The 25,354-nt window shown below is 36.9% G+C and overlaps 1 protein-coding gene across 16 annotated transcripts in view; it reads right to left on the reverse strand.

Annotated features, from left to right (window-relative positions):
- The window catches only part of HECTD2 (HECT domain E3 ubiquitin protein ligase 2), a 75,837-nt gene that overhangs the window by 34,159 nt on the left and 16,324 nt on the right, over positions 1-25,354 (reverse strand). For 15 of the 16 annotated variants that reach the window (XR_010838881.1, XR_010838874.1, XR_010838872.1 and 12 more), the window contains exons 3-6: positions 5,640-5,778; positions 4,442-4,544; positions 3,942-4,031; positions 993-1,057 (exon numbers count right to left, since the gene is read on the reverse strand). Coding sequence is in view for 4 of the 16 variants with exons in the window: in XM_059055450.2 (XP_058911433.1) it covers positions 993-1,057; positions 3,942-4,031; positions 4,442-4,544; positions 5,640-5,778 (397 nt within the window). In the remaining 12 variants the exon portion in view is untranslated. Of the gene's footprint in view, positions 1-992; positions 1,058-3,941; positions 4,032-4,441; positions 4,545-5,639; positions 5,779-13,318; positions 13,389-25,354 lie in introns of those variants that run through there. The other variant, XM_059055453.2, reaches the window with a different exon arrangement.

Consider the following 25,354-nt stretch of genomic DNA (forward strand, 5'->3'; position numbering starts at 1 on the left):
CCCCACTCTCCTAAGTGTTCATTTTACATTCCAAATTTTCCCCTTCATTTCCAATGAAGCATTATGTATTCAACCAGAAACATAAAATTCAAGGAAAATGCAAAAGTATTACTAGAATGATAAACTAGGAAAATACTGTTAAGTTAAAAATCACATGAAAAATACAGTATGATTTCAATTGTTTTAAAAAGATGACTAGAAAAAAAACTGCAAAATGTTACATTTTTACTTTTTTTATACTACCTTGACTTTTCTCAATTTTCTATAAAAACCACAAGTTGCTTTGAAAATTAGAACAATGTTATTAAAATATATAGGATACATTTAACATTATATTTAAGAACTCTAGTTTGGTATTTTCAAATTGGGCTTAAAATAAACATTTAAATTATAATTTAATGGTATTATTTGGCTTTAATAGAAGCTATCATTTAAATTATAATGTTAAGTAACACCAATTTAAATCATATGTACTTTTAAAAGTATATTTTTGTGTTCTGCATATTCACAGTTCAAAACATTATCAATTACACTGTCCATCATTCCTTACATAACAATTCAATATTTAGTTCCAGGAAAAAATATTTCAGTAGCTAAATTTACTTTCCTTGTATTAGAAATAAGAAGAATTTTGCTCTGTACCAGAAAGCCCAAGGCTAAATTTAACGCCCATATTATTTCATTCTAGGTGACTGATTTAACTACCCATCTTATTTTTGTAAAGCACATATTTCTGTACATGACAGATCTTATATACAATTTTAAAGAATTCACAGATCCTCTGAAGCTCACCTGTGGACCGTCCTGAGAAGTCATAAGTCTCAAGTTAAAAAGCTTTGTTATAAATGGTTTATAATTTCATTCTGATCTATGTTTTTATTGTAGCAACTAAAATCTTTTCTGAGAGTAAAACACATACGTATATATTAAAGATGGATGAGCTGTGTATATTAACCATCTATACTGATTAGCCAAATATTAGTTGCAGTTACCCTTTCCATTCTCGTAACAGGCTGTTAATGATTCCCTTTAATACTGTCTTCTGAATGTCTTGAGGCTGTAGGCAAAAGAAAATCATGAAATAATTAGGATTAGCTATTTAGGTGACTTATATGTTAATTATATTTACAGATCTGTTTCAATAGTTAAAACCAGACTTGATGACCAAGGACTACCACTTAACGCTAATCTCAATTTCACAACTGAGAGATTATAATGAGACTGCTCCCTGGGATGTGCACTGTACAACCTGCACAAACATACATGGTGGCTGTTTGATGATTACCATCAGTTTTATATAACAGTGAAAACAGAAAAAGAAAACCAATTTCACTTTCTCTGGATTGACAGGATAAAGTCATGAACGTAAGTCTAAGAATAGCATGTTTAACAATATAAAATGACTGCATACGTTTTGGACATATTTAGTCCTACCAATACCATGTTATAATTAGCAGTTAAGCCCACAATTCATTATTAAGTACAACCAAATTATATTCAATAAAAAAATAACAAGATAAAGATTTTTTGTTATAGGATCTGAAAAAGGTAATAAATAACATTTTTTATAGTTTAATAATTCAAATACTAAAAAAACTTAATTACTACCAAACATGTCCCATAAGAATGAATGAAAACACATCTAGATGGTGCTTTTAGCTTATAAGAAGTAATGACTAAAACCTTCATTAACTAGAAGCTCCAAACAGTCATTAAAATTTCTCTGTCATGTTGTTATATGAAAGGGGCAAACATCAAGAAAACAAGCATATATCATGGATTTATTTTTAAAAAAACCACAATCATCACTTCTAAGACATGTCTGTCAGCACGCATTCAGCCTAGCACATTTCTTAATATACTTATTTAATACATCATTCCTTTCTCCTCTGCTTGCAGTGACCCTTCACACCCAGAAGGCAAACAGCACCCCAGAGCGATGGAAGGCTGCAGGAGAAAAATCACACAAATGTGCTGACTAGACACACTGAGTTTATGTCACAAATCTCAAAAGAACACTCAACACCACTGACAGTCCTTCAACATTTCCCTAGTTCATCTATTTCCCTGCTCTCCATGACAACTATTTCAAACCTTTTCCTCATTCCTCAAACCTCCAACACCTCCTTCCCATCGGCACTCTCAGCTCTGATCTTGCCACACACTTTAGAGAGAAAACAGATGCACCCAAATGAGAACAGATTCATCTTGCCACTATTATTCTAATCATTTACCTGCACTACAACTGACCAAGCCCAACCCCCTCACTTGAGCCCTATGCTCCATCCTCTCTCACCTTGTCAAGGACCTGGTCATTCAGTTTTCTTCTATCTCCCCCATATCATCCATTTCTTCCACACTACTAGGTTGTTCCCATCAGTAGAACACTACATCCTAATACCATCTGTACAGATGTGTCTCTACATTTTCACTCTTCTCCACCCTGATCTAGGCCCTAAGAGGCTGACTACTAAGGACTACATCAACCAGACTCCTTTGCCTTTTTTTGCCCTCTGGTTGGATTCGGCCATAGGGAACACTGACAGAAGAGGGAAGAGAGGAGATTTGGGGTATTTATTCCCTCAACGCCCTCTCTGCAAGGTCACCATGGGCTGGCTATGCCCCTCATCTCCTGTAAGGCAGCCCTCTCCCGGACAGCTCATCTCCAGATTCACTCTACTGTACTACTCCTGAGGGCCTCTCTTGTCCTGCTAACACTTTTGTAAACAGTCCTCTCCAGGTTACCAGTTAGAGTGTGTCATCTGTTTCCTGCCAGGACCCTTTGCTCATGCTAAAAACCTTTCATTTGGACCCATGTACTCTTTCAGCTAACCCTTCATTTCTCTGCTTCCCTTCACAGCAAAACTCTCCAAGAGCTGTCTGTATTCACTATCTCTACTTCCTCTCCTCTCATGGTCCCTTCAACCCATTCCAAGTAGGCTTTGTTTCCACAACTCCACAGAATCGGCTCTTATTAAAGTCAGTCATCAGTTATTCACCTTATCAAAGACAGTGCTCAATTCTCTGTCCAAATCTTACTAAATCTCTCAGCAGCATTTGACGAGATTAATTATTACCTCCCTGAAACACCTTTTTTCTCTCTGCTGATGGCTGAGCCCTATCCATCTAATTAAATGGCAATACCATCCACTCAGTTTCATTCTTGCCTCAAGTCCCACATCCAATCTACAGAAGTATGTTTAGCTCTGTTCCATAACATACTCAGAGTCTGAATATGTCTCACTAGTTCCACTGCCAAAACTCTAGTCCAAACACTGACCCTCGTTTAGGTTTCGGCAATGCCTTCCTAACTCCTTTCCCTTGCCCCACTATAGACCATCCTCCACATAACATCCAGAGAGATCTTTCTAAACTATAAATCATGTCATGTCTGTCATCCCTTTGTTCCCAGCTTAAAATCTTTCAATGACTTTCAATTATAATTACAATGAAATTCAAACTCACATGGCCACAGAGAGCCCCTAGATCAGAAGAATCAACATATCCTGGAGCTTGTTAGAAACACAAATTTGGGGGCTCTATCCTAGACCTACCGAATACTGAGAAGGCTTTTCTGTGATCCTGATACATGCTAAAATTTGAGAACCAATGATCTACAGATTCAATGTAATTCCAATACAACCAAATAATTTACCTCCTTTTGCTGAGTCAGTAAAGCATGATTTTTATCTTAGCAAGTCTTTCTAAATAAGGACTGAACATAAAAGTATTTTCTGCTGAATTTTCATTTAATTAGAAAAATATAAGAATAAAATAATCTAACTCTCTGAGAATTTCAACTAAATTTACCAAAAATTATATCAGAGTTTCTCATGTAATTATGTTACAAGGTGAGTTTTACAATATTTGTGTGGCTGCTTTTAAAATACAGAAGAGTCAAACAATTATGCTATTTGCATGTGTTCATAAATAATACTTACAGTATTAAGTAAGGCATCATATACAGCATTCACAAATTTAGCATTAATCCCAGAGTCTTCAATAGTATTAAACGAGGCAGAGGCATCTTTCTGCAAATTCAATTAAAGAACCAAGTGTATATAACATTTTAAGAACTAATCTAAGTAATATCTGAACCATAACTATTCCTACATAATTTCTAATATTCTTACTATGATGATAAAAAAGGACTGTTAGGGAAAAATTGCTAAAACTAAAAGCATTATTTTAATAACTTTCTTTTTTAAAACTGAAAGAATGGAGTCAAACATTAACATTATTAGTACAAATAAAAACAATCTTTAAGATATCACTTAAGTAGTATTTATTTGTGATACATACAATTTCAGAATTAATACCTATTTATGTTTGCTTTAACAGCTGCTTAAGCCAATACTGGGTAGAAAAAGAGGTTAATTTACAGTATCTTTTTTTGGAAAATTTAAACTAAAAGTGAAAAATGTGCTTTATGTATTATTACCTTAAATGCAGCATTTAGCTCTGGGAAAGAATCAAACATTGTGAGATAAAAATCATGTACTGTTTTCCAATCTCCTGATGACTTAGCTTTTTCTACATCTTCCCTAAAATAAAAACATTTATTAGCCATAACAGACAAAAATGTTATTCAGATAAAATAGCATTAATTCTTTATAGATAAATGTCACCCAACATGCAACTTGAAATAATGAAGCTGAATACAGAAATATGTTCCAGTTAATGTAAAGGTAGCTTATGAATTTATAATTCTTAATTGGATTAAGATATTAATCCAGCTTCAACTTCCCCATTTATTTGCCTTTTAAAAAGTTCATTTTTGACATGCTCCTTACAATTATCCCTCTTCCTTTCCTTCATTTCATAGCCAAATTTCTTGACAGATTTTGTTTACATTCTGTCCCTACTTTCTCATTCCCACTTAGTCCTTCAAGTGTCCATTTGGGTTATTTTAGTAGTTTTTACTACTAACATGGTTTTTATGATTTATATGTCACATAGTAAATGAAATCTCATTTTTAAAAAAGGACACGTTCTATTATTTTATTACCACCTTTACCTCCTCTTGCCTGTTTTTTTAAAATAATTAATTAATTAATTAATTTTTGGCTGTGTTGGGTCTTTGTTGCTGCACATGGGCCTTCTCTAGTCGCAGTGAGCGGGGGCTACTCTTTGTTGTGGTGTGCAGGCTTCTCACTGTGGTGGCTTCTCTTGTTGCGGAGTATGGGCTCTAGGAGTGTGGGGTTCAGTAGTTGTGGCATGTGGGCTCAGTAGTTGCGGCTCACGGGCTCTAAAGTGCAGGCTCAGTAGCTGTGGCGCACGGGCTTAGTTGCTCTGCAGCATGTGGGATCTTCTGGGACCAGGGCTCAAACTCGTGTCCCCTGCATTGGCAGGCAGATTCTTAACCACTGTGCCACCAAGGAAGTCTCTCTTGCCTGTTTTGACTCATTTTCTCTTATTCAGTGTCTTTTGCTGCAACATTATCTATCCCTTACTGGTTAATTATATGTTTGTTTTCACCTTCAACTTGAGACATCTAGTCTTTTGTGTCTTCACTTGTGTCTAATACCTTATAATGAGCCACAAGTTCAATTAATTTCTCACACAAAAATATTAAATTATGTAAAGTGCTGACATGCAGATGACTATGTGTCTACATGTAACAGTGAGCTGAAACTTACAGAAAGTCTTTCATAGTTTTGGGCTGAACAGGAAGGATGGGTTCTGGAAGAACTGGGGTCTTCATTTCAGATGATAAAGCATCTATAGAGATGCGCTGTTTCTGTCTAACATCAAGGCAAATTGGTGGTAAGTCTCTCACTGTGAAGGATAAAAAAGCTTTCAATGTAATTAATCATAAAATTTTTCCAAATTATAAAATGCCAGGCTAACTCAACATGAACAGAAAACAATGGATTATTTTGTATTGCATTCCCTTGGGATCATATAACAGAAAAACCCAGCACACTGAAGGGCACTTACTGGAGGGTCTGTTGCCACCTATCCAACTTCACCCCATAGCAGATAAATTAGGCTGTATCTGACATTAAAAGTTATCTATAGATACAATACAGAGTTTTTCTTTCATTGCTTCCCTTCGCATAAATTTTCTTTCAGGGATTATTTCAGTGAGACTAGATGTTTTTAGTGTTTATTAGTTTTTGAATACACTTGCCCCTTGAATGATGTGGAGTTTGGGCACCGATCCCCCACGTAACTTTATAGTTGGCCCTCCGCATCTGCGGTTCAGCATCTGCGGATTCAACCAAACACAGATTCTGTAGTACTATACTATGTATTTATTGAAATTTTTTGAAAAAATCAGCACGTAAGTGGACCCATCCAATTCAAAGCCATGTTGTTCAAGGGTCAATTGTATATGTAAATCATTTATTTACATCCTCTGCAATTCTTTATTGGAATTTTAGCATTTTATCATCAATTTGCATGAACATTTTATGTATTTTTCTTTTTTTCCAAATATCCGCCAGTTCATCGTTTGCCTTTTTGTTGCATTTTATAACCTTATAATTGTAAAATAAAACAAACACAGAAAAATCTCACAAAACAAATGTATGGCTTAATGAATTACTATAAGGCAAACACCTCTGAAACCACTAACCAGTCAAGGAATAGTGCTACCAGCCCCTTCTTGTCCTGCCTATTCTAATTTTAATTTCTCTCAGTTTCTTTGTATCTCTTTCCTCATTTCTTTTTAAAATTTTAAATATTTCCTTCTCATTTTCTAGTTGTCTTAAGGCATTATCTGTTATATTTGTTTGCTTTTGTGTTCCTTCTAGTTTATTTCTAAAATTAAAAAAAAATCTAATTATTTCCTTTATTGTCACCTCATTTTTCATTTTTTGCAATTCTGATTTATGGCATTCTTTCAAGTGTCATATCATTTTCTTAAGGAACTTTAGCTCATTTTGAAATAGTATTTTATCTATTTTTGTGGGCATGTGTTTCTGATGTGCTCCCATTGCTCAAGTGGCTGTTATTCTGTTTCTTATTCTTTTTTATTACAATACAATTTTGTAATTAAAAATTATAGAATTTGACCTTGTTTCTTTTCTGTAGCCAATTTTATTTGAAATTAATCTTCCCAAACTTTCAGAAGGAGGTGTAGCTCCCCCCTTTTTTTGTTTTTATGTAGAACTCAAATACATGGTAGCTTCTTTCTGGGATTTCCAGGCCCTGTTTGCCTCCTCCACTTTTATTCAGGTGATCGCTGTCCTTAATCTTTATTGTCCCAGTGCTGCTCAAATTTGATTCTAATCTCAGAATGCGCCCCCCAGGCCCCCGGCCTGGAAGGGATCCCTAGTTTGGAGAAATCACAGGGGTTATCTGCTCCCTTCAGATCTTAGCATGGGCCCTCGATATTCACCGGCTCTTGGCAAAACCCCTCCCAGTTTCAGCTTTTGTTCTTCAAACTGGGCTCCTGAGCTTCCAAAATCCCAGCAATATTTTGGAACTTGCTGATTTTAAAAGTCATAGAACTGATTCTAAAAGCCATATGGAAGACCAAGTGCACAAGAATAGCTAAAGCATTTCTAAAGAAACATGAGTAAGAAGTGGGGACCTTGCTCTACCAGATATCAAAAATTTTGAGCTTATAGTAACTAAGGCAGTGTTTTACTGACACAGGATTAGATAAGTTGACCAGTGGACTAGAGAACCCAGAATCATAGCCATCCACACATGAAAGTTCAATATATGAAATATATGGCAGATCATTGGAAGAAAGAAAGGATTTGAAAATATAGTTAACCACATGGGGAAAAAAGGACGTTGGATTCCTATCTCATACTTTAAAAACTAGGAATAGGAAAATCCTTCTGATTTGGGGACAGAGAAAAGTTTCTTTAAGAGAAACTAAAAAGTGCAACTATAAAAAAACAGACATTTTTGAATATGCTAAAATTAAAAATTTCTGATCATCAAAGATATCTTGAATTAAAAATATAAGTTACAAGTTAGAGGGAAAATCTGAAACACATACAACAAAGCATGAGCACCAAGAATAGAGAGATATTTCCTAAAAATCCTTGAGAAAAAGAGAAATAATCCAATAGAATAATGTGCAGAAGAATCAAACAGGCATTCTAGAGAAAGAAACACATATACCATACACACATCAAAAGACATTCAGTCTCATTAGTGATTAAGAAAATGCAAATAAAGAACATGAGACACAATCTTATATCCACTCAACTGGCAAGAATTAAAAAGTATGCTAATGTTAGAAAGGATGTAGATTAATTTGATATTTCACGTATTGCTGATAGGATTATTAACTTCTACAAACACTTTAAAAAACTGAAAAGCAGTTTGGCATTATCTTATAAAGATAATCATTTCCAGCAATTCACTCCTAAACACATGTCCAAGAGAAATTTTGCATAAGTACATCAGAAGACATATACAAGAATATTCACAAAGGTATTGTTTCAGGAAAAAAAAATCTGAAAATAATCCAATTATCCATTACTCAGAGAACTGAATACATTGTGGTATATATAGACAACACAGTATTTACATAGCATTCAGTGGAAATAAACTATGACACTGTAACATGTTATATTATAATATATTATACTATTTCATATCCCTATTATTAAAATAATGCAGCCAATAGAGCTCTGCATGGACCAAGGTCAGTGTCATGAACCAGAATTGTGATTAATCAAATTCTGTACATCTGAGGATCAAAAAACTATTTTTCCCTAAACTTCTAGAGTTACCATACTTAATTTTATAATTAAACTTTTTAAATTTTGAGATAACTGTAGAATCCCATGTAGTTGTAGTAAATAATACAGAGACATCCCATGTACCCCCGACAGACAGTCAGATATAGAACATTTCATCACCGTGTTGCCCTCATGGTGCCCTTTACAGCCACACCTACTTCCCCCTGCCTCCACCTTGCTTAATCCCTGGCAACCACTAATCTGTTCTTTCATTTCTATAATGTTGTCATTTCAAAAGTGCTATATAAACAGAATCGTATATATGTAACCTTTTGGGATTGGCTTCCTTTCACTCAGCATAATTCTCCAGAGATTCATCCAGGTTGTTGCATGTACGAACAGTTTATTCCTTTTCATTGCTGAGCAGTAATCCACGGCATGGGTGTACTACAGTTTATTTAACCATTCACCCATTGAAGGACATCTGTTTGGAGTTACTATGAATAAAGCTGCTATAAACATTAGTGTATAGGTTCTTGGGTAAACTTTCATTTCTTTGAGATAAATGCCCAGGAGGGCAATTGCTGGGTTAAATGGTCATTGCATGTTTAGTTTTTTAAGAAGAGCTGGAGGAATCATGTTCCCTGACTTCAGACTATACTACAAAGTTACAGTAATAACAGTATGGTACTGGCACAAAAACAGACACATAGATCAGTGGAACAGGATAGAAAGCCCAGAAATAAACCCACACACTTACTGTCAATTAATCTACAACAAAGGAGGTAAGAATATACAATGGAGAAAAGACAGTCTCTTCACTAAGTGGTGCTGGGAAAACTGGGAAAGCTAAATGTAGAAGGATGAAATTGGAACATTCTCTAACACCATATACAAAAATAAACTCAAAATGGATTAAAGACCTACGTATAAAACGGGATACTGTAAAACTCCTAGAGGAGAACATAGGCAGAACACTCTCTGACATAAATCACAGCAATATTTCTTTGGGTCTGTCTCCTAGAGTAATGGAAATAAAAACAAAAATAAACAAATGGGACCTAAAAGCTTAAACACTTTGCATAGCAAAGGAAACCATAATATGAAAAGACAACCTATGAAATGGGAGAAAATATTTGTAAGCAATGTGACTGACAAGTGATTAATTTCCAAAATATACAAACAGTTTACACTTTAATATAAAAAAAAAACCCAATCCAAAAATGGGCAGAAGACCTAAATAGACATTTCTCCAAAGAAGCCATACAGATGGGCAACAGGCACATGAAAAGATGCTCAGTATTACTAATTACTAGAGAAATGCAAATCAAAACCACAATGAGTTATCACCTCACACCACTCAGAATGGCCATCACCAAAAAGTCAGATTTTACAATTTTTTCCTTTTATGAATTGTGCTTTTGGTGTCAAGACTAAGAACTCTTTTTTAGCCCTAGATCCTGAAGATTGTCTCCTATTGTTTTGTTTTTTTCCCCGAAGTGTTTTATAGTTTTACATTTAAGTCAGTTATCCATTTTCAGTTAATATTTGTATAAGGTGTGAGATCTGGGTTGATATTTATACATGTCCAATTACTCCAGTACCAATTGTTGAAAAGGCTATCTTTCTTCTATTGAATTGCTTTTGCTCCTTTGTCAAATTGTAACTGGGCATATTTACATGGGTCTATTTCTGGGCTCTCTATTCTATTCCACTGATCCCTGTATTTATCCCTCCACTAATACCTCATAGTCTTGATTACTTGTAGCTATATAGTAAATCTTGAAATCAGGTAGACTGGTTTCTCCCACTTTATTCTTTTTCAAAATTGTTTTTGTTTTTCTAGTTCCTCTGCCCTTCCACATAAACTTGAGAATAATCTTGTCTATAGCTGCTAAAAAAAAAAAAAAAAGAAAAGGTTTACAGGATTTTGATACAAATTATATTAAATTTGTATATCAATCTGGGGAGAATTGGCATCTTTACTACATTGAGCCTTCCCATACCTGAACACAATATGTCTCTCCACTTATTTAAGTCTTTTAAAATTTCTTTCATTAGCAATGTGTAATTCTTAGCATATAAGTCTTGTAATGCTTTCTAGATTTATACTTAAGTATTTTATTTTTTAATGTGATTATAAATGATATATATTTTAAATTTCAGTGTACATGTATTTATTGCTAACATAAACACAATTGGTTTTTGTATGTTATATCCCTCAACTTACTAAACTCATCTATTAGTCCTAGGAGTTTTGCTGTTGATTTCTTGGGGTTTTTAAATGTAGATAATCATGTCATCTGCAAATAGGGACAGTTTTATTTCTTACTTTCTGATCTGGATGTCTCTTCTTTTTCTTGCCTTATTTTGCTGACTAGAACTTCCAGTGCTATGTTGAATAAGGGTGGTGAGAACAGACATTTTTTTGCATTGTTCCCAATCTTAAAAGGAGAAAGCATTTAGTCTTTCACCATTAAGTAAAATGTTAGCTGTACATTTTTTATAGATGATCTTTACCAAGTTAAGGAAGATCTCCTTTATTCCTATTTTTTGAGACTTTCTTTTTGTTTTATGTTTTGTTTATTTTTTTACCATGAATGGGTGTTGAATTTTGTCAAATGCTTTTGATATAATCACGTGATTTGTATTATTAGACTGTTAATATAGTAAATTACTTTGATTGATTTTCAAATATGGAAACAGTTTGCATTTCTGGAATAAACTCCACTTGATCATGGTGTATAATTGTTTTTATATATTGCTGAATTCTATTTGCTAATATTTTGTTAAAGATTGGTCTATAATTTTTTTTTTACTATGTTTGTTTGGTTTTGGTGTTGGAATAACATTAGTTTCATAAAATGAAATGAGAAGTGTTCTCTCCTTATCTACTTTGGGAAGAGATTGGATAAAATTGGTGTTAATTCTTTTCTGAACATTTGGTAGAATTCTCCAGTAAAACTGTCTGGACCTGGATTTCTTTTTTAAGAGTTTTAAAATTATGAATTCAATTTCTTTAACATTTATAGGGCTATTCAAACTATACACTTCATACTGGATGAGTTTGCATTTTTTTGAGGAATTGGTCAATTTCATGTAGGTTGTCAAATTTATGTAGAGTTGTTTGTGGCATACCCCACCCACCCTTTTTACTGCCTGTAGGGTCTGTTGTGATATCCCATTTCATTTGTGGTATTGATGAGCTATGTCTTCTTTTTGTCAATTTTATGACAGAGGTTTGTCAATTTTATTCATTTGTTAAAAAAAAAACAGCTCTGTTTCAGTGATTTTTCTCTTTTCTCTTTGTTACTGACTTTTTGTTCTGATCTTTATATTTCCTCCCTTCTGTTTGCTTTGGGTTTATTTTCACCTTTGTTTTCTAGGTTTTTAAAGTGGGAGCTTAGATGTTGGTTTTGAAACTTTCCCTTTTACCTAATGCATGCATTGATTGCTATACATTTCCCCTTTCCAAACTGCTTTAGAAGTATTTTGATATGCTGTATTTTAATCTTCATTCAGTTCCATTCATTTTTTAAATTTCCCTAGAGACTTCCTCTTTAACCCATGGGTTATTTAGAAGTATGTTGTTTGGTTTCCAGGTGTTTGGAGATTTTCCTTTTATTTTCTGTTATTGATTTCTAATTTGATGCAGCTGTGATCAGAGAACATATTCTGCATTATTTCAATTTTTAAAAATTATTGAGATTTGTTTTATGGTCCAGGATGTGGTCAGTGTTGGTACCCATTCTGTGGGCACTTGAAAGGCATGTGTATTCTACTGTTGTTGGGTGGAACATAAATGTCTATTAGATCTTGTTGGTTGATGATGCTGTTGAGTTCTTCTATATTCTATATCTTTGCTGATTTTTCTGTCTAGGTCTATCAAATCCACAGTTACAGTTAGAGACTTCAACACCCAATTGTGGATTTTTCTGTTTCTCTTTTCAGTTCTACCAGTTTTTGCTCTACATATTTTATAACTCTATTGTTTGGTATGTACACATTTATGATTGCTAAATCTTCTTGATGATCATCCTTTTTATCATTACATAATATCCCTCTCTGCCTCCAGTAATTTTCTTTGTTCTAAGTCTACTTTATCTGATATTAATATAGCCATTACTGTATACCTTTTTCCATCCTTTCACTTTCAACCTGCCTATATTGCTATATTTGAATTGAGTTTCTTGTAGAGAGCATAGAGTTGGGGCATGTTTTTAACCTACTCTGCCAATCTCTGTCTTTTAATTGATGTTTTAGACCATTTACATTTAATATAATTATTGATATGTTAGGGCTTAAGTTCTACCATTTAATATTTTTGTGTTCTGTTTGGTCGTTCTTATTTTTCTTGCCTCCCTGTGAGTTACTTGAAAATTTTTTAGAATTCTATTTTAATTTATCTGTAGCATTACTGAAAGGTTGCTCTAGATGTTACATTATATACACATAACTTATTTTAGTCTACGGTGTCATCGTTTTACCAGTTGGAGTAAAGTGTAGGAATTGTCCCTGCTTTTACATCTCTTTACACTTCTCTGTTTATAATTATCTTAAGCATTTACTTACATACATTTAGAACCATACCAGTGTTATAATGTTTGTTTCCATTGTCAACCATAATTTAGAAAACACAAAAGGAAAAGGAAAGTCTATTGTATTACCTAGTTTTTGCTTATCATGTTATTTCTTTTTCTTGATGTTCAGGGTTCCTTCTTTTATTGTTTTTCTTTTCTGTTTAGGGAACCTCTTAATGCACTCTTTAGACCATCTACTGGCAACAAATTCTGCTTGTTTTCTTCCATCTGAGAATGTCTTGATATCCTCTCCATTCCTGAAAAACATTTTCACCAGGTGTAGGATTTTGGGCTGGCAGTTCTCCCAGCCACTTCCTTCTGGCCTCCATGGTTACTGATAAGAAATCTGCTGTTATTTGAAAGGTTTTCCCCTAGCAGTAAAGGTATCCTGTTTCTCTGGCTGCTTTTAAACATTTTGTTGCTGTTGTCTTTAGTTTTCAGAGGTCTAATTATGATATGACTTGATGAGAATTTCTTTGGGTTTACCCTGTATGGGATTTGCTCAGCTTCTTGAACCTATAGGTTCATGTCTCTTGCCAAGTATGGGAAGCTTTCAATTATTTTTTGAGTACTTTTTCAGCCTACCCTCTTCTTCCTCTACTTCTAAGACACCAATGACAAGAATGTAATGTCTTATATATATACTACCAAATGTAAAATAGATAGCTAGTGGGAAGCAGCTGCATAGCACAGGGAGATCAGCTTGGTGCTTTGTGACCACCCAGAGAGGTGGGATACGGAGGGTGGGAGGGAGACACAAGAGGGAGGAGATATGAGGATATATGTATATGTATAGCTGATTCACTTTGTTATAAAGCAGACACTAACACATCATTGTAAAGCAATTATACTCCAATAAAGATGTTAAAAAAAAAAAAAAAAGAAAGTAATGTCTTTTGTTATAATCCCACAGGTCTCTGAGACGATTCTCTTTTTCTTTCCAGTCTATTTTCTCTTTATTGTTCAGACTGGGTAATTTTCATTGTTCTATATTCCAGCTCTTTAATTCCTGTCTCTTCCATTCTGCTGCTGAGCCTATCCACTAAGCATTTTACTTTGGTTACTGTATTTTGTCAAGTATTAATACTTCCAAACCAATAGAATAGATTAATATTCTATAGATTCTAAATTCTACAATAATGAAATGTAATTCCATTAATTCCATTCTAATGTAATCAGAATATATTTTCTACTAAGCAAACAGAATCATCAATCATCACAGCAGTAACACAGCTATAAGGTCCTCCTTCCTTCCTATTCACTTTCCCAATCAAGCAGCTAACTTTGGATCTATCACTGACTTCAAATTTTATTAGTGTTAAGAGTATTTTTTTAAATTTTTGGCTGCATTGAGTCTTCGTTGCTGTGCGCAGGCTTTCTCTAGTTGTGGCGAGCGGGGGCTACTCTTTTGTTGTGGTGCGCAGACCTCTCATTACGGTGGCTTCTCTTGTTGCAGAGCACGGGCTCTAGGTGCATGGGCTTCAGTAGTTGTGGCATGCAACTACTGAGCCTCAGTAGTTGTGGCTCGTGGGCTCTAGAGCACAGGCTCAGTAGTTGTGGCTCATGGGCTTAGTTCCTCCGTGGCATGTGGGATCTTCCCGGACCAGGGATCAAACCCGTGTCCCCTGCATTGGCAGGCGGATTCTTAACCACTGTGCCACCAGGGAAGTCCCAAGAGTATCTTTTAAAATAACCTTTCACATTAGAAGATAGTACAGAGATGCCAATTTCTTATATTCAACAGCAATGGTTTTCAAACTTTACTGTTTATCAGAGTCACCTGAAGACATTGTTGAACTAAAACAAAGACTACTAGGCCCTCTCAAAGTTTGTGATTCAGTAGGTCTGGGGTGGGGCCCAAGAATTTGCATTTCTAACATGCAAGTCTGAGGATCACACTGAGATATGTTGTTCAGTGGTTTAAGAAATGTTGTTCAGTTCAATGATGCTGACAACATAAAACAGATGATTAAATTTCTTTAATTTAGTTCTATAACTGAGTTTTAAACCCTTTATTAAATATGGAAATAAATAATTTCTAGCAATTTGTACTTTAAGCACAAATTGGACAGAAGTTCAATTTATTAGTGAGTAAAATTTGGTATCTCTGTAAATTATTTGTTATGGGTTATGTTTGGCAATCATTATTAAAGGGAAAAAATGTTGCAGAAAAGAACCTCTCTCCAACACCAGTCTTTCATTATTATATTTGAGGCTCCTCTACAGTTTCTCTTCCTCTTCACCAGGCTTACCCTTTCCTATCCCTTCCTGCACGCCTTTCTCAACCTGGCTATAAACACCCACTATTAGAAACAAACAACCTCATTCATATATAAATTAACTTATTCACTCATAGAGCATATACACACATTTTTATACCCACTCATTTTTATTAATATCATAGTGAGGTGGAAGAGAGAAATTTTATTTAGTAAGAGAACTGGATCTTGGCAAAGACTGAGAGTGGGGGAGATTCTTACATAAGAGAAATCGCAATGCCAAAGCCGAGAGGATTATAGGGTGAGGTTAGAATTAGAGGCCTAGATGGAATTTATTTTTAGTTTGGAAGGTAACTTGGACTGAAGAGTAATGCAGAATGCTAACGTACTATGTTGACGGGACTTGAGTCAGAAAGAAAGGTAGAATCCTTTGCTCACATTAGTGAATGAAAGCCAATCTACAGGATGTGACGTTCAGCTATTAAGAAAGGAAGAATAACAGCTCACAGCTGCTCTCATGTCCCCGAATATCAAGGCATAGTTTCCAGAGAAAGGCTTTCAGCCTGTTCTCGCAGATGGTTATTAAAATCTAATTCAAAAGAGAAAATCAATAACTGTGGTGATGAAGGATTAATTAAATCTCAAACCGATATTATAAATAGAACAGGCAAATCTTTGTTCTATCATATGCAGCTTTCTCTGCAATACAGAATATCATAATACACTGAAAAAAGTCAACATATATTTACCAGTGAACCTGTCATTTAGGTTTCATTCAGCCAATACTTGGGACTACTCTGGGCTAAATTGATAAATGGTAATCATTCTCCCTTTCTTTTAATATAGGGTTGCCAGTTTTAGTTGGTTGCTTAGAAACATTAAGTAAAACACTTACTGATATGCAAGAAGAATAAGGGTTACGGTGGGGGCTGGTGGTGTATTTTTAAAAATGTGAAGATCATAAAATAACGATATATATGGGTGTGAGATTATTAGCCAAATTTTACCAGCTCACTGTTTTCAAGAAGCTAGTGCAGGTTGACTCTGGTTGGAGATGAGTAATATGTAGATTTCCACAGCTGCACCACCAGGATGAAGACTGACACTGTAAAACTGGTCATATGATTAGGAGACTGAAGACAGTTCCTGGTCGGCCAGCACAGGTAGCAAGAGCAGCATCAAAGGTAACAAGAGTCTCTATGTAGGTTAGGTGTTCAATAGGAGGAACCTGGGGCTCTGCTCCTTAACCCCCTACTGCTGGAGAGGAAACAATGATATAAAGGTTTGCTGCTGGTGACACACTGTCGCAAAATGCTATACCCTAAGTAAGTGTCAGCCCAAATAATTTGTAATTAACTAAGTAATAAGTAATGGAAAAAGCACCAGCCTTGGAAGTAAGGCCCTAGGTCCTGTTGCTGGCTAGGTTACTAACTTTCATAACCATGGACAAGTCAATGAAACTCCTTGGGCCTCAGCTGTGACATTATAAAATGAAACAGATGGCCTAAGTCTGTTGTACCCAAGTCTTCTAAGAAGAACTTCAAGGGCCACCTCAGGGGAATGGTGCTGTGTCGATGTGTCTACTCAGGGAAGCTCAGCTTTTCTCTGCTTAATATACTGATGGTCTGAGAAAAATTGTTTTTCAAAAAGTGTTTTGCTCTGAAAATAAAAGTAACAAAAATAGGTTTGAAAACCACTGGTTCAATAATTTCTAACTTCCATCTCTAAAACTTTTAAGAACAAAATGGACAGGACTTATAAACCGACCAAAAAAGGTAAAAATTCTCTGTTATACAATATAATATAATGACCTATAATAGAATAATTGAAGGAGCCTGGAAACTTAACATGAATATGTCATTTAAACACCTGATTCTAGTTACAACCTCCTGCCATACAACAGGGTAAAGGAAAAAGTTCTAAAATAAGCCTCAAAAGACCTGGCTTCTCTTTCTGGATCTGCATCTTACAATTCACATGATGTGGTAGTTTTAAAATATGTCCATAAATTCTTTGATATTCCTCCCATCAAAAGATGGAGTCTAATTATTTTCCCTTTGAGCCTGGGCCAGCTTTAGTGGCTCTCTGTGGATGAAAAATGTGGCAGTATGCTGTATGAATGACTAGATTACAGAATAAAGCTGAACTTTCTATCATGTATAAAAACAAGTAGCAAAACTGAATCCTAAATTTACATGGAAGTAGGTGCTAGTAAACTCTGAAATGTCAAACAAAACTCAACAAGGATCAAACAAAATCAGTATGTTGGAAAATTAACCCTTTAGAGCAAAAAACTCAGGAGTAGAAGATAGTTTACAACTCATAATTACCTATTTTCTCAGTCTATAGATGAGCAAACGAAGGGTCTCGAGGGCTAGGTTTAATATCTAAGGTCCCAATGACAGCTACCAATAGTAGTAAACTCAAAGACGCAGTTCTTATCTAGTATCATAATTGACAACCTGCGAGTGTTGGGCAGGTAATAAGCGAGCTACAATCTGAAGGATCCCTCTAGCAATTCAGTACTCTGTACTGCTTCTGACTACTTCAGTAGTGGCAAGCCGTGGAAACAGAGACCAGAGTGGATTACTCATAACAGGTGGTGTTTACATCCTTGTCTATAGGATGACTTTTCTGAACATTTGGCAAAAAATAAAATTGAAGGTGGGAGAGAGAAAGGAAGAAAGAAGGGGAAAAAAACCCCACTCTGACTCACAGGACTTTAGCCATCAGAGCCAAATAAAGTGACACATTCATTAGTGTTTGGAGATGTACTTTTTACTAAGTTCAATGGTATGTGTGTTTGTAAAACTACAATGAAAGCATACATAAAACGTTCTTTTATGGGTTTAGTTATAAAAATATTCAAAAGTCCTTTTTATACAAGGTTATCTCTAATAGAATAGATGCCCTATACTGGACGTATCTTAGAGAACTTATTGTAGCCTTGAGATAGGTTACAGGGTGAACTGGCCAGAAACCCAGAAAAAGTACCTCCCATATATTTCCTCATTCAGTAAATTATTTACTGAATAAACACTCTGTGTACCATGGACACTGGATCCTGGAGATACACAGAAATTGAAAATGCACTTACTGTTGGACTCAACAATCCCACTTCTAAGAAATCCTACAGATAAACCTGCATAGGAACAAATTGACATATGTACAGAGCCATTCATTGTGGCATTGTTTACAATAGCAAAAGACAAAAAACAACTAATTTATTTTAATAGGACCTTAGTAAGCCCAATACAATGGAATATAATTATAAAAAAAGAGTAAGGAAGCACTTTATGTACTGACATAGAAAGATATCCAGGGTACATTAAGAAAAAAACAAGGTGCTGGACAATGTGTAGGTAGTTATTTTATTTTAAGATAAAGTAGAAAATCAGAATGAATATTTAGATTTGCTTTCATTTACATAAAGAAACACAGGAAAGAATACAGAAGACAGAAGGGAAGAGTGTGAAAGTGAGACATCTGAAACATACCTAATTCTATAGTTTTGATTTTTGAAACACAGAAGTGTGCTATCCATTCAAAAAATTAACTTTAATATAAAAAAAATTAGACTAGTCTTTTCCCTCTCCCAAAAGAAGCTTAAGGAGTTTATAGACTAGTAAAGGGACAGACGAATCAACAAATCAATGCAGCAAGGTACTCTAAGTTCTTGACAGATATATCGCTCCCATAGGCATGGTTAAGAAAAGCTAAGTCCAAGATTACTGACTCTGACCTACAAAAGGATCTTGGAGATTTAGTCCAAAATCAATTCATTCTCCCAGGAATCCTGGAAATGGGGTCACTTGAGGCCTTGGAGATACTTTTTCTAAGATGGAAATCCTACAGCAGTTATTGTGAGTACTTTTCTCTCCCCAGATGGCAAGTCCTGTGCTGGGTTTCTTCTCACAGTTTGTTTCCCTGTCTGCCTCTAAAGCTGCTTTTGGAGAAACTGTGAAAACTCTGTGGTTCTTCACCTGCGAATAGATCACAGCATCCCACCACACACAGATCCAGCACCATCTGAGCTGAAGACCACTCTGTTCTCTTGGCTCTTTCAGAGCAGCAAAGAGCATGGGACGCATCTCTCCAGAGTGTGTAAAAACTACACAGTTCATTTTGTCACCTCAGGGCTCTTCTAGAGTAAACTCCTAAAACAGACTGAGCTGGGTGAGGAACAGTGCCCCGGAGCACTGTCAGAGTTAATGTCAACTTTTTCTGAATTACCAAGAGCGCAAAGATATTTTAAAAGGTTTGGAGAGGAATTATTTCCTTTCTTTTAAAGATGGTCTGTGCTGTGTAAAGATGTTTTAAATAATCTGGCAGGAGCATAATCACTGTAGAAAGGAAGGTACAAAAGAGTAAGAGAGGATGTAGTGCTTACCACCCCACACTATTACTTACCATTTACATTGTTTTTCTGAAGATGTATCATCCCCAGCAGCTGTTATAGTAGGTAAAACTCCCACACTTCTCTGATCTTTAAAAGGACAGCCAACTCGAGAGGCATACCTAGTCATGTGATCTACAAGGAGGAAAGGCATCCCTCAGCTGTTCGGTAAACCCACGCTGGGCTTTTGCAGCTTCTCTAATACCACTTGAAGATCAGACGGGGAGACAAGCTGTTAGAGAATACCCAGCATAGGTCCCACTAGAGGGAGGGAAATTGTAATAAATGCCCCAAATGAGGCATCTTTGAGGAAACAATCTTGTTGGCAAGAGAGGCTTCACAAAAGATCAAGGAATTATAAACACGCTTATATTTGGGAGACTTTGTCTAACTTCCCACTCAATAAAAGATTTCTTTTGCAGCAGCCTTGACATATGAACTCCATGCCCAATTCAAGCAGCATCCAGACAGAACAGCTAGGAGAAGTCAGCACGAGGAGTTCCAACATGGTAAAGGAAGTCTGCTAAAAGGCCTATTCCTATAGAGTGACATACATACAAATACTCCAAGTTTAGGGTTGGGCTGAGTGCAGATTCCACAATAATGGAGCAGACGAGAGGGAAGCAGACAAGTGGTGGGAGCCCAAGTAGGTGGACCACATTCTGAGTCAATACGTGCACCCAGGGAGGAGACAGGCAGGTGTGGGCAACACACTGGTGAGCTGGGCTCAGAGATCAAGATGGTAGCGGTGTAGAAAGAATGGAGTATAGTGTCAGTGGGAACCAAAAGCTAAGGAATTTGAGTAAACAGCCCCAACAAAGAAGGTTATGGCTATGCACCCTTTCCTTTTGACTCCCTATCATTCTCCTTAGCAGACAATTCAGTGTTCATAAGGTTTCTAACCCTCTGCTGTAGGCTGAACTGTGCCAGCCAGAAAGATATGTTGAAGTCCTAAACCCCCAGGACCTGTTAATGTGACTTTATTTGGAAATAAGGTCTTTGTAGTTGTAACTGAATTAAGATGAGGTCATACTGGATTAGGATGGGCCTTAATCCAGTGACTGGTGTCCTTACAAGAAGAGAGAAATTTGGGCACAGAAAGACATACAGGAGAGAAGGCCCTGTAAAGGTAGAGGCAGAGATTGCAGTGAGGCATCTACAAGCCAAGGGACACAAAGAATTGCTGGCAACCAGCAGAGGCTAGGAGAGAGGCATGGAACAGATTCTCCCTCAGAAGCTTCAAAAGGAACCAACCCGGCCAACCCCCGGATTTTAGACTTATAGCCTCCAGAACCAGGAGAGAACAAATTTCTATTGTTTTAAGCCACCAAGTTTGTGGTGTTTTGTTGCAGAAGCCCTAGGAAAGGAACACATTCTCCAAGGAGATGACTAAATTCATGGCAAGAAAAACTTCCATTGCCTTCTCTTACTTCCTCTCTTCCCTCAAGTCCATAGTCTGAGCAAGAAGAGCCCTTCTTTTCTTGCTGGAGCCAACACCTCAACCCCTATGCTTGTCTTCATCCTGGATCTTATTCTTACACCACTTCTCTATTCTCTCTGTTCATTTTATTATTTCATGGTCCTACTGCAACTTTAACCTCTCCCTGTGTCAGATCTTTTCGCTTGACCACACTACCCTGCGAGATTCCACTGTTCTAGTTTCTGCTTTATAACACACCATTGTAAAGCAATTATACTCCAATAAAGATGTTAAAAAAAATTATCTGACTTGGCTTTAAAAAAAAAAGACTGCACTGTTCTTTCTTTCTTCCTTCCAGTTCAAGCTATTCTAAAGGCTGTCTACACTGCCCCTAGATTCCTACCAGATTAGTGGTAACACCATTTATGAGCTCTCAGCTCTTTAAGTCAGAGGTCTTGGTGGGTGTGGCTGGGTTTTCTACTTGGGGGTCTCTCAAGGTGGAAGCTGGGCTGGACTCTGGGGAAGAATCCTCCTCCGAGGGCCTCAGGTTGCTGGCAGAACTCACTGTTTGCAGTTGAGACTGAGGTTCCGTCTCCTCGCTGACTGTCAGCCAGGGCTGCTCTCGGCGTCCAGGGACCCTCACAGGTTGCCACGGGCTGCCCCCGGGCCCTTTGGTGGTGTCCCAGCCTACTGTTTCAGGGCTGGCAGCAGGATCGCTTGTGTCGAATCCCCTTAGTGCTTCCAGTGCCCCTGCCTTTGCCTTCTGCAACCAGTGGGAGAAAGCTCTCTGCTTATAAAGGCCTCACTTTACAAGGTTTTGCCTACCTGGATAATCTCCCTACTTTAAGGTCAACCAGTTAGAAGCCTTAATTAGATCTGCACAACCCCTTTTGTCATGTTATGCAAGGTGATCAGGATGGAACACCAGGAGGCTGAGTATCGTCCAGCCATCTTAAAATTCTGCTTCTCACACCCATAAGAAAATTGGGGCTCAGACAGGGTAGGTGACTTGGCCACAGTTATGCTGCTAAGTGACAGAACCACAATTCAATCCCACATTTTCTGACAACAGAACTCTTGTTCTGAGAGACAGAGGAAACTCCTGATTGACTTGTTTCTCTTGCCTGATTAATCATATCACATTAATCACACAACTCGAATTACATCATCTCCATACTCCCCAGTTTCCAAAATTAAATAAAAATTTACCTTGACACGCAAGGATATTCGTAATATGACAGCTTTTCAACTTTATCTCCTGTCTTTCTCCTACATACTTAGATTCCAACTGTTCTCTGGGATGCCTCACACCTTTTTAACACAGAGTTTTTGCAGTTTTTTTCTCACTGCCTGGAACACTGTCTCCCCGCTTCTCTACCTGTCAGATCCTGTCTGTTCTTCAAAGCTACATTTTTACTAAACCTTTACTGATTCTCCCTAACCAGATGTAATTCTTCCCTTCTTACAATTTAAGGGTTTTTTTCTCACCTCTTCTAGTCTCTCAACCTTGTGTAGTATCATTTGTGTACTTTAATCTCCTAGACTGTATGTTTCATGAGGGAATAAATACCTTTGTAACCCCTGCAGAGCCTAGGGGAGTCCCCTTATTCATCAGGGGATCTTAGCAAGTATTTATCGCATAGGGTGAAACAAGAGAGAACTCGGGACTGGAAAGAGCTGTGTGAGTGGGCGCACCAGAGCAGTGACAACGGCAGCCACACCAGCAACTTCATATAGTGCCCACTGCGTGTCGGGCACAATTCCAAGCACTGTGCAGATATAGACTCCAGTAGTCCCTACAGCAGCCTGAGATAGGAATTATTTTCCTAGTCCAAGGGTAAGGAAACTTAAGCCACAGAGAGTTGTAAGTGCTTGCCCTGCATGAATTTATGTAGCTAATGAATGGCAGAGACAGGAAAAGGAAAAGAGAGTTAAAGGTAGTTTAAAAGATGGAGAGTTGGTAAAAAGCAAAGGAAATGAGAACTGAAGGAGCTAAGAGACCCAGGTTGTGCTATGACTTGGAAATTCAAGGGAAAAGAAAATTTAAAGAAGAGGATTTAGTCAATAATGCCATTGGTAAGAGAGGACAAGATGAGTAAGCACTGAGGCAGAGCCAAGGATTCGTTGGTTAATGTGTTTATTGGTGACTTTGAGAACAGTTTCAGTAGGATGGGATGAGGAGAATTCAAATTGTAAAAAGTTAAGTGGTAGATCTAATTAAGGCTACTAATTGGTTGACCTTAAAATAGGGAGATTTTTCAGGTAGGCAAAACCTTGTAATGTGAGGTCTTTAAAAGCAGAGCGCTTTCTCCCACTGGTTGCAGAAGGCAAAGGCAGGGGCACTGGAAGCACTAAGGGGATTCGACACAAGCGATCCTGCTGCCAGCCCTGAAACAGTAGGCTGGGATACCACCAAAGGGCCTGGGGGCAGCCCGTGGCAACCTGTGAGGGTCCCTGGAAGCCGAGAGCAGCCCTGGCTGACAGTCAGCGAGGAGACGGAACCTCAGTCTCAACTGCAAACAGTGAGTTCTGCCAGCAACCTGAGGCCCTCGGAGGAGGATTCTTCCCCAGAGTCCAGCCCAGCTTCCACCTTGAGAGACCCCCAAGTAGAAAACCCAGCCACACCCACCAAGACCTCTGACTTAAAGAGCTGAGAGCTCATAAATGGTGTTGTTTTTAAGACATTAGGTTTGTGATAATTCATTAAGCAGCAACAGAAAACTATATGGCAAAGAATCTAATACCTATTCTATTTCATGTGATTGCACAAAGAAAATTACATGAAAGCTTTCCCTAAATTATAAATATTATACAAAAAAAGGTTACAGTTATTATCTAATGTCTAAAATAGAAATCATCTCTCTCAACTCCTCTCCCCCATTAAATAGGCTCATTTTACTTATTTATGGTATAATGGTATCACAATTATAAGTTTGTTTTGTTGTGGGTTGCAGGACTGTGACATACAGGCACTGGTGCCTCCCTAGAGTAAGACTGAGGTAATGAAATATGCTTGTGTGTGTGTATGCAAAAAAAAAGAAAGACCCCGAATAGCCAAAGCAATCTTGAGGAAAAAATGGACCTGGAGGAATCAGACTCCCTGACTTCAGACTATACTACAAAGCTACAGTAATCAAGATAATATGGTACTGGCACAAAAACAGAAATGTAGATCAATGGAACAGGATAGAAAGCCCAGAGATAAACCTACACACCTATGGTCAACTAATCTATGACAAAGGAGGCAAGGATATACAATGGAGAAAAGACAGTCTTTTCAATAAGTGGTGCTGGGAAAACTGGACAGCTACATGTAAAAGAATGAACTTAGGACACTCCCTAACACTGTACACAAAAATAAACTCAAAATGGATTAAAGACCTAAATGTAAGGCCAGACACTATAAAACACTTAGAGGAAAACATAGGCAGAACACTCCATGACATAAACCACAGCAAGATCATTTTTGACCCACCTCCTAGAGTAATGGAAATAAAAACAAAAATAAACAAATGGGATCTAAAGAAACTTAAAAGCTTTTGCACAGCAAAGGAAACTATAAACAAGACAAAAAGACAACCCTCAGAATGGGAGAAAATATTTGCAAATGAATCAACGGACAAAGTATTAATCTCCAAAATACACAAACAGCTCATGCAGCTCAGTATTAAAATAACCAACAACCCAGTCAAAAAGTGGGCAGAAGACCTAAATAGACATTTCTCCAAAGAAGACATACAGATGGCCAAGAGGCACATGAAAAGATGCTCAACATCACTAATTATTAGAAAAATGCAAATCAAAACTACCATGAGGTATCACCTCACACAGGTTAGAATGGGCATCATCAGAAAATCTATGAACAACAAATGCTGGAGACAGTGTGGAGAAAAGGGAACCCTCTTGCACTGCTGGTGGGAATGTAAATTGATAGAGCCACTATGGAGAACAGTATGGAGGTTCCTTAAAAACTAAAAATAGAATTACCATATGATCCAGCAATCCCACTACTGGGCATATACCCAGAGAAAACCATAATTCAAAAAGACACATGCACTCCAATGTTCACTGCAGCACTATTTACAATA

This window comes from Kogia breviceps, chromosome 2, assembly GCF_026419965.1.
Source record: "Kogia breviceps isolate mKogBre1 chromosome 2, mKogBre1 haplotype 1, whole genome shotgun sequence".
In the NCBI taxonomy this organism is placed as follows: Eukaryota; Metazoa; Chordata; class Mammalia; order Artiodactyla; family Physeteridae; genus Kogia; species Kogia breviceps.